Source organism: Odontomachus brunneus, unplaced genomic scaffold (genome assembly GCF_010583005.1).
Source record: "Odontomachus brunneus isolate Ranch 3 - 2012 unplaced genomic scaffold, Obru_v1 Obru_scaffold_364, whole genome shotgun sequence".
NCBI lineage: Eukaryota > Metazoa > Arthropoda > Insecta > Hymenoptera > Formicidae > Odontomachus > Odontomachus brunneus.
The window spans coordinates 41721-52201 of NW_022639814.1; the positions used below are offsets into that span (position 1 = coordinate 41721).

The 10481-nt window shown below is 40.0% G+C and overlaps 1 protein-coding gene across 1 annotated transcript in view; it reads right to left on the reverse strand.

The window, feature by feature from the left end:
* LOC116853580 (tyrosine 3-monooxygenase) overlaps window positions 1-10044 on the reverse strand; it is a 41725-nt gene extending 31681 nt beyond the window's left edge. The window contains 1 exon segment of the mRNA XM_032834705.1: window positions 9539-10044. Coding sequence (XP_032690596.1) covers window positions 9539-9607 — 69 coding nt within the window. The 5' untranslated portion in view covers window positions 9608-10044.
* Between the last annotated feature and the right edge of the window lie 437 nt (window positions 10045-10481).

Below are 10481 nucleotides of genomic sequence, written 5' to 3' on the forward strand. Positions count from 1 at the left end.
CTATCTCGATCACGACGATTCTGCTCCGAATACTCATTCACGATGTTTTCGCTTTTTTCGCAAATTAATTTATCCTTTTACCATCTATTAAGAAAAGACTGAAAAAAAAATTTCACGCATAACACGAATGCGACGTGGCGGGCCTCCAGGTAAAAAAAAGACTAGTTCATTAAAATATACTGGTTCATTAAAATATAAGAGATAATTAGATCATCAACAAAATAGATATCGATCAATCAGCCTAGAATTTTCGTTTCGAATTGTGGCCATCAATATAAGGTAAAAATACCAATGCCGTGACTATCTCTGGACATTATTACTGTTTTGGTCTTTAAATATTTTAAATCTTTTGCATATGCATAAACTCCTCCATGATTACGGTAAACAAAATCCTGATCTATAACAGCCATTATTAATGCAAAATTAATATTTACACTTTCAACATGGAATACATGTATATTCAATATATGTATATATTCTCTCTATGTCAAAAGTTTAGATATTCGTAATTAAACCGAAACAATAAATATTCAGAGTTAGGTGCGTGTCCAGGTATAGGAAAAATTACATAGAAAAAATTACTTAAAAATTATTTAGAACTTAATAATCGAGATCAACTCTGCTAATTTATCTCCTCATTTTAATTTTAAGAACTGGTATGTGCTATTAAAACATTTGTTGTGTTCTTTAATGAGATACTCTACTGACAGTTATGTTCCTGCACTACTGGAAACACAGTAAAATTGAAAAGAATTTAAGTTAACAAACTATAATGTTACCTTACGCATTGCATGCTAGTTCCTTGGTAATGCCATCGAAAATTCTAGTTTATCCTGTTTATTTATGATGCGAACAAGCGTTTCTAATACCTTCAGCGGAGCGAGCGTCAGGCAATTACAATGCTAATACGACGTAATGTCCCGTAGATAACGTGTCCAAGGCTGATCATTAGTCTAGCATTAAAATTACGCTCGCATAACTCAGTTCGCTACGCCCGCTGTCGTCCGAGATGAAGCGCTCAAGCGGATCTGACTACCGATTGGGATCACTGACGATCGAATTTACAACTTTTCATAATTTACAACCGCGCTTCAATATCAATTAAGACAATATCAATTAAGGACAAAGTCCTTAACTACGGCAAACTATGACGCGATTTTCGAGTGCATAATGCAAGCTCTAGTTTACTATTCAGGCGAATCCCTTCCGTTGTCCCGAAAGATCTTCCTCCACAGGAGGAATGATCTTTGGATGTTTCCTTTCACATGCCAACAACTAGTCGCAACGTTTTTTCAAATTCTCGCATAAAGTCACGAAAAAACGTAACGGAGCATCGCAACACGGCGATTTCCCCGGCTCGACGCAAAAACGCGACTAAGGAGCAGGTAGAAAAGTACGTATGCTGAGCGAGTAACTCGCGAGTGTAAGCCGAAGGAGAAGTTCGTAAAATCTCCGGGGATAGAGTAGATGGTGTACTATATTAATAACGCGTCTAAATTTATGACGTCTATATTTATGACGATTCTTCTGATCGGAGATCCGAGATAGCTCGTGCTAGACATGTCAATAGAATAGAACGATCAGATATTTATATGCATTCTCTAAATTTCTTGGAGTGGAATTTCACTCAAAACGAGTAAAGAATGGCAGTATCTACACTCGAAGCGACAATAAAACTGTTGCCACACGAAATTACAAGAGTGAATGTTTCACTCAAACATTCTAGAGTGAATTATAACTCACGTTATTCGATAGATACTAACATACTTATTTATACTTAACATAGAAAATATTTTCCAAATAAAAAAAGTACATTTTCTTACAACTTTTTTCATGAAAGCAATTGCTTATTCGACTTAAGTAAAAGAATTTAGATTTAAGGAAATACGTTATTAGTGTCCATCGAATAAATATTTCTTTATTTTTTAGACGTTTTTTCTCTGATAGTGTAGAAATCTAGTAAAATAGAGAAAAACTTGTGAAAAGTATAAAGAGAAACTATATTTTCCCCATGTACCAATAATACTAATAACAAGACTTTTCTGGAGAATCAATTGAATATTTGTAGCTTTTTAATAAGAAATGTAGATCACTTATTTTGTCTGTTTTCAGAAAAATCGCTCAACAAACATCTATATGAACTGTTGCATCAGTATGTTCTTCTGATGAAGGAGCACGTCAGACTCATTCTTTAAATTGAAAATGTTCATTCGACGATTCAGAATGGAAAGAATTCACTCTTTACGAATGAAGAGTCCCTCGAATTCGAGTGACTCGTTGGTCTCTCTATTTTGAAATTACCCTCCAAGAAATTTAGAGAATAACAATTAGCACACTCGCGGTATGTGTGGGGGAGGGGCGCGTAGATACGTGGATGCACATACGCGAGTCGCATGGGACGAAGGAGAGCAACGAGTGCGGCGAGCCTCCGAAGGCGAATAACGGGTGCAGCGTTCAGGGCCTCCTTGGCTTTGCGTGTCTCTCTCTCCTAGTCGCTCTATACAATCACTCCGCTCTCATATTTATAACATATTCATAATTATCATGCGCGCGAGAGAGAACCGAGGCCGGAGATCGATTTTGCAACATCGACGACATAATCCTGTTCGATATCGCTGCGGACTGCTGATTGATCGACAGCAACAACAGAACAGTAGCAGCAGCAGTAACAGCAACAGTAGCAGAACGACACCGAGAGGCTTCTGTCAGATCTCGTTACAGAATCGCGGAATGTAGCCGCGGTAATTCTATCACGAATTCGCCGTGAGCTCCTAGTGTTACTCTATAAGCGGAGTTTAAGCAAGCGAGACCGTGTGGACGAACGCTTCTAGGGCAAGGTGATTGGCTTACACCTCGAGGAAAGCGACTCGCGTGCACGACAATCAACAGTTGTATCGGGACTCAAAGAAAAAAACCGACGTTCCCCGAGGAAGCGATACATCAGTACGCCGATTTTACCAATTGAAGCGACGAGATTTTAGCCAGTTGAATCTCAAGTGCACTTCAGACATCTCATCGCACTTTGCACACTGAGGCCCGTATTAATAGTCGTTACTTGAAACTTGTCTCACTCGAAGAAATGCTCTGATTTCAATTCGAAGTTAGATTTAGATAGCTAGATTCTAGGTTCTTAGTTAAAGCATATGATACATGCGACATTATATTTGTAATCACGATTCAATTAAAAAATTCACATCTGTCTGTAAATTCTAATCTGAATATTTCACTTGAAACAAGTTGCAAGCAATTGTCGTTATTTGAAACTCGTCCCGTGAGATTTGAATGTAAGCTTATATTAATAGTCATTACTTGAATCTTGTTTCAAGTGAAATTTTCAGATTTCAATTTAGAACTAGACATGAATTTTTCAATTGAATTGCAATTATAAATGTAATGTCGTATATATTATATGAATCCAGTAAAAAACTCGATTTTAATTATAAATTTGGATGTATATCACGTGAGACAAATTTCAAGTAACGACTATTAATTATGAGCCTTAGAGTTGACTTTGTGTGTTTGACTTGAATCATATAATACGTGCAACACTGCATCTGCAATCGCAATTCAGCTAAAAAGCTTACATCTAACAGTAAATTTAAATCTGAGTATTTCACTTGAGGTAAATTTCAAATAACGACTGTTAATACCAATTGAAATCTCGATCTACAATAGCTGTAGTAGGCTTTTAGTCTTTTGCTCTAAGGCCAAAATTGAAGCGTAATTTCGAGCAAAAAGCGTTTCTGCACTGCCTAAAGTCATAAAATTAAGAATCTGGTAGTGCAGGAAACGCCTTTTGATAGAAATTACGTTACAGTTTTGATCTCAGAGCACTGAAAGCTTATTGCACCTATTGTAAACCACGATCAAGACCTCTATTAATAATTATTACTTAAAATTCGCCAAGATACTTAAATTTAGAATTAAACGAGGCAAAGAAAGAGAGAGAGTCTTTCAGTTACGTCGTGATAACAGATGATAGCTGCGTTCAGCAGAAGAAGCTACTCTGCAATTATTATAAAATTCATAAATCCAATTGGTGATGTGCTCTTAATCTAGGCTGAATCTAAGAGCAAATACTAATCAGATTCACGAATTTTGCAACAGGTTGCAAAGCAACTTTCTCTGCTGAACACAGCCAATGTCATATAATTCAACTCAAAATTCCTGGGTCGAAATCTCGCCAAAAATCTGAGTATGTCGCAAGAGACAGGTTTCAAGTAACAACTATTGATACGAATGTAAGCGCGGCTAATCCACGTTTATTGACATTGCCCGCAATTGTCGCATCAGATAAAAGAGTCTCAGAGTCAACAACCGCGTCAACCGTTTATTTATGTGACGACACGGAAATCTTGCTGGCCTTATCGCGCTCATTTACGTGAAATTATGTAAGCCGGCCGGATAGCCAAAATGACAGATACGCAAAATGGTGACTGCACCGGCGACGCAATCGTAGGAAATCTACTCAAGGTCGGCTCGCTTTTCACCCCACGTCGCTGATCAGTAACTACCAATCGCACATAACCGATTCTGGATCCGATCCAGTATCTAGATCCGGTGCGCGCACACGCACACGAGTTCCGTTCAAATGAGTCAGACTCGTCACAGTCGTTAAATAGGCAAAAGTCTTGGTTGACGTACGATACGAGACGCGCGCAGGCGGTCGCGATTATTTGAAATCAGCCGTGTGACAAGATTTGTGCGACGAGACGCGCGATCCCGAACTCCATCGTGCGAGAGGAGAGATCCAGATAGATCTGATTCTCCGGAATTGAAATCGCCGGATACATGCTGGGGCGGCACCACGGTTTCCGTCACCAGAAAATCTAACTAGTGAAGAAAGTGTAAATAAAAAAAACATCGCAACACGACCGTTTAAATAGATTCAAATATTTTGCATCTCGAAAAATGTAGGTAACGAAGGTGTATTACGCGCTAAAAGCTAAATATTTAACAATTCTCGTCCTATAGGGAATAATCCTCTGTTTCCTTTTCTCCTTCTTTATGAAGGACTTCACAAGATAAATATTTCACAAATTCACAAAAAGAATCATTCATTTCTGCTAATGGAATTATATGGAGAAAGTGTAAAAATGTCGCGTGTAAGCGTCGAAGCGATATATCTTCTTATTTACGGAAACCCGTATAAGTGATAAATCATACGATCATACGACGTCTAGAGTGTCACAGGAAGTACGACAGTCCCTTTAATGTACAGGGAAAAAATACCGTAATAAAAATTATAGCAAAATTTTTATTATCATTTTTCTGGATCACACCGAAATTATAACCGAGATAATTTATTTAAAACTATTATGTACGTTTGACTTTTTACTTCAAGATTATTTTAATTACTCGAATGTTTTCTTTATTATATATATTCGGCAAATCGTCAAATTCACTATTTCTATAGCAATTTATACTGCAATTTCAATACAATCCAGCTTTGCAAAAAGAAATATTATAAATATTTAATATAGAGAATAGATCTTTCTATATAGAAAATATGTCTTTTGTATCTTATATTGAGTAAATTGTCAAATATACTATCTCTAGTAATTTATACTACAATTTGCAAGTAGTCCAGTTTTACAAAAAAATAATATAAATATTAATACAAATAAATAAATAATTATAAAGATATAAATAAATAATATTTAATATGGAAAACATATATAATATATATAATATATAGCTTTACAAAAAATATTTTATAAATATTTAATCTAGAAATTTTACTTAAAAATATATAATTTTAACGTAATTTTTGCTACGAGATGTTTTCTCTGTATACGTAGGAAAGGAGCTATATGGATCTAGGTCGAATTTATTCACGCCTTAATCTTGACGTTACATTCAAGCCAAACTAACACCATTTTTACATATCAGTAATATAACATTAATGATAAAATGTCAGCTCAAATATGTGATTTATTATGTAACAATATGTGTTACGTTAATGTTAAATAACAAAAACTTATATAACATTTATTAGATAACAAATCACATGTTTGAGCTGACATGTTATTATTGATATTATGTTATATTACTGATCATAAAAATGGTGCTGGTTTACTAGGAGAATACTAATCTAAACTATTCGCGGTAACGGCGCTTGATACGCACAACGTAACATTAAATTATGCATAAATAAAAGTGTAACGTTCCGGTGAAATTTTCGCGAAAGGCGACTGACGTTCGAATTCGCGAACGCCGGCGATCTGTGTAAGTCACTTGCGCCTGTGTAAGTCTTGTAATCTTGGCATCTGTGTAAGTCGTGTAAGACCTCGGCTGTTTCGGCGGATGACGGCGAACCGACGGGGAACGCGCTGTGAAGGAAGCGGCGATTACGATTTGTACATATCATCGCGCTTGTCTCATAGAGCGGCATAGACGCTCATGCGTGATTAATGAGACATCGACCTTGCGATTACGAGCCATAGACGGTCGCAAAACTTCGTGTCCGTCGTTACGGATGCATGTACGACAGGGAAAAAGAGCGAATGGCCTCGTAAAAGTGACAATTATGAGCTGTAGCGCGTATTCAGAAGCGAATTAGAAACGGAATCGACCTTGCGATCGCGATGGTCAGACACGATTCGTTAGACACGCGACCGACGAAGGAGGAAAAGACGTGACAGCCTCGAAAAAAAGTGTCGATTGAGGCCCGTTATTGCGCATCTCTGAGTGCCATTACGCGAGGGAAGACATAATTAATATTGTATGCTGCAATTAACGGGACGGACGTATGTGCGCGTGTCTCTGTGTCCATAGGTACATGCATTAAAAATTACTCTCGCACGTTATCGTGACGCTGTTACGTATTCGAGAATATTTGCATGCTGCATAAGCGATAATTGCGACTACTGCGGATTTACTGCTGTTCGTAACCGTCTGCAGCGAGAACCGTGGTACATTAAATGCGATTATCGAGAGGATACGAATCGCCACGGAAAGGATGCGATTTTTCACGCTTCTTCAGAAGGGCGGTAAGGAGAGAGAGAGAGAGAGAGGGAGAGAAAAGATGCAAGAGTAGTCTCGGCTGCTCGCTTGAAACGTGTGCAATTTGCGCAACGTCCGGAGAAAAAGCGCTATTTGACTTTCGACGAGTTAAAAATGACAGGAAAATAAACTTGCGTGCATCGAGAGAATCACCGGTTTCTCCCGTCGGTCCGCTAGACCGAGGTTTCCTCCGGAGTCGAAAACAGCCGGCTCGTGGCAAACTACTTCCTCGTGTAATCTTGCCGGACGCGTGCCGGCGGATTGAATTTTTCGCGGTCGCTAAGTGCACTTGCGTCAGTCTTGCTTGGCGATTCTCGAATTTGTGCAAACTTTTACACGAGAGCCCGATCATTGCACGGAATTCATCGAAACACTTCTCCCCTCTTCGCACCTTTGCACTGCAGTTGCGTTCCGGATAGGCAGTTTGAAAGTTTTACGATTCGATTTGAAACTGAATAAAGTAAAGGTTCCCGGACACATACCTAATCCTGGACATTCTTATTGTTTCGGTCTTTAAATACGAATATTTAAACTTTCAACATAGAATATATTTACATATTCAATACTTATTTACATATATACATATATTTCATGTTGAAAGTTTAAATAATTGTACCTAAAGACCAAAACAAAGATAATGTTCAGGATTAGGTACGTGCCCGGGCATTGGTGTTTTTACCTTACGACGTAAGATTCCTGCCGAAACCCGGGAATCTCTAATCAACAGAGCGGACAGATCGCACGAATTAAAACCGCATCGACTGCGTGCTATTACCTGCGTGTTATGACCCCACGATGATGATGTCATTGATATTATGCGCACCCTTCGATGACAACTCAATGTGTATACTTTCTCTGCACATGTGAATTTTTCCTCGTTTCGACAGGCCTACGTGAGAATTTCACTCGCTGCTGTGCGCCGCCGGTTGTTAAAATCGAGAAAGAGCCAAGCCGACTCATGTACGCCGTTGACTAATTATCTGACGCAATTTTTTTCAGCTGTTTCGAAATGCAGTGTCCATCAAAACAGAAAGAAGGACAGACAGAGAGTGTGAGAGAGAGAGAGAGAGAGAGAGAGGGGAGAGAGAGAAAAAGAGAGAGAGAGAGAGAGAGAGAGAGAGAGAGAGAGAGAAGAAGGAGATAATGAAAAATCCCAAACATGCGCCAAAGCCAGCGCCGCGTCTATGCGTAGAAGTCGCATAATTAAGTACAAACAGGCGTGCGCACAGTAGCTAGATACTATTTCATCGACAGACACTCACTTTTCGATAATGAATGCAAGCCGCGCATAATCTCGCGGCGAATAATATACGATACTGCTGAATAGAACAAGTTCAAGTTATGGAAATAACTACGACCGTTCGTCGAAGCGTATGAATTCTGATACTGTGAGTCCCAACTTATACTTGGAGCACCGATCAAGTGTTATTAAAGACCATTTATTATAAAAAACCACGGGCAAATTTTCATCAAGGCAAAGAGGACCCCGAGGAGTTGAAGAAGGACGACATTATCGGCCGTTTTTCGTTATTCGATATAAACGCCTAGTCGTTCAGTGTGCAATGAGGTATCGATCTTATGATTCAGAACTATCTTGAGACGCTTTATGATTATGCATATGGACTTGTAACGAAGTATATTAAAACTCTTTATGGGATTGCGATTCCGCAATTATCATCCACGCGAGTCTTACACAAATTTGTCGACCAATTTACCGACTGGAGCTTATTAAATGGCGAGATTTTCCCTTACGCCGAATCCCACAAGACCAACGGTCTTGTGCTTTCGTCGGTACTTGGAGCTAGAAAGACGCTTGTGCGCGCATTTGTATCAATGGTTTAAACGAGCGGCTCGATTCCCGCGCTCGCCCGCACTAAAGTTCACTCTTTTTGATCGAACCTGTTGCTCTTGACACGTACAAAAACGTATACGATTACATTCTTACAGCGAATGGAGACTTCTCACGAGATTAAGTTGTAAACTTAGTCGGATCAGGCTTGTCAGACAGAATTAGTGTAATAACAACGAAATTAATAATTTACTCAAACTCGTGTAAAGCAAAACTGATGTTAAACTTGTCCCAAACAATTTAGACAGAGGAATATTTCTTCTGATAAGTTCTGTATACTCATATACGTTTACACGTATAAGAACGCATACGATTATATTCTTACAACAAAGTCGGATCATATTCAGGTAGAATCAATGTAACAACGAAATTAATAATTTACTCGAATTCGTGTAAGGCAAAACTAATATTAAACATGTTCCAAACAATTTACATAAAAAAACATCTCTTCTAATAAGCTCTGTTACACCCATATCATACGTTTACACCAATTTTCGAAGTATTAATTAAGATCTCATTGAAAAAAACATTTTGCTCTACTTCTGCGAAATGCATTTACAAAACTAATGTTCCCAATGTCCCAACGAGTCCTGCCCAACGTTCCTCTCCAATTCTCTCGCAACTTGCGTTTTATCTTTTGTCGAGTCCAGCCGGTTTCAGCGTTAGTTAACAAACGAGACTTACCTCAATACTGTAGGACTTCTTGATAGCGAACATCTCGCGGTTCTTCTGGGCTGCTGCAACTGCCATCATGTCTTCCTTGTTACTCTTCTTTTCCAGACTTCTCTGATAACGACTAATTTCGGCGGTTTCTCGGCTCGACGCTCGATCGACTCGGCTGTCTCTCAATCGTCGTTTCTCGGCCTGACCAGGGCTCACTTGATGCGCTGCAGGTACAAGTGGTGCAGGAAGATGCGTGAGCTCTCTTCACTGCCGCTTAGCCAGAAATTACACCAACGAATTTCCCGTTGATCTTGACGCTCTCTCCGCTCGAACTTTCCGCCGCGCGCTTTCCGTTTTTTTTTTTTTTTAATATCCCGATGATACGTCCTCTTCGGCCTCGATCCGTCCGGCTGCTACGGTTCGACTACAACAAACGACGAGGACTACGGCAACGGCGACGACAAGTCTCTACTACTCAAGTCCGCTTTGGACGAAGCGTACGAGCGAATGCGTCCACGGGGCGGATTGCTGCCGCATATAAACGTTGCCTCCCTTCACCGCCTGCTAATGTTGGGGGTGCCCCCACCCTGTCGTCGTTTCGGGTGGTCCACCGGCAGCAGCCGTCACCACTACCACCGCCGCCGCCGCCGCCGCCGCCGCCGCCGCCGCTACCGCCACCGCCGCCGCCTCCGTTGCTGCTGCTGCCATTGACGAAGATAGCGAAGAGCACGAGGTGTTTCGTCGCGACGCTCCTTGGCACTTTCGTCATTCGTCCGAAACACCCGCGGAGTACCATTCTCATTCGGAACATCCTGGATCGTTATCCAGATGACGATGACTCGTTTTGTCAAAGAGGCTGCTCGAAATCGACCGTGATGAATTGACAAGGAACGTCGTCCTTCGTCCAGGTTGATCGATCTTTTTGCTTTCGCGAACAAACGGCCATAGTCGACGAATGACGATA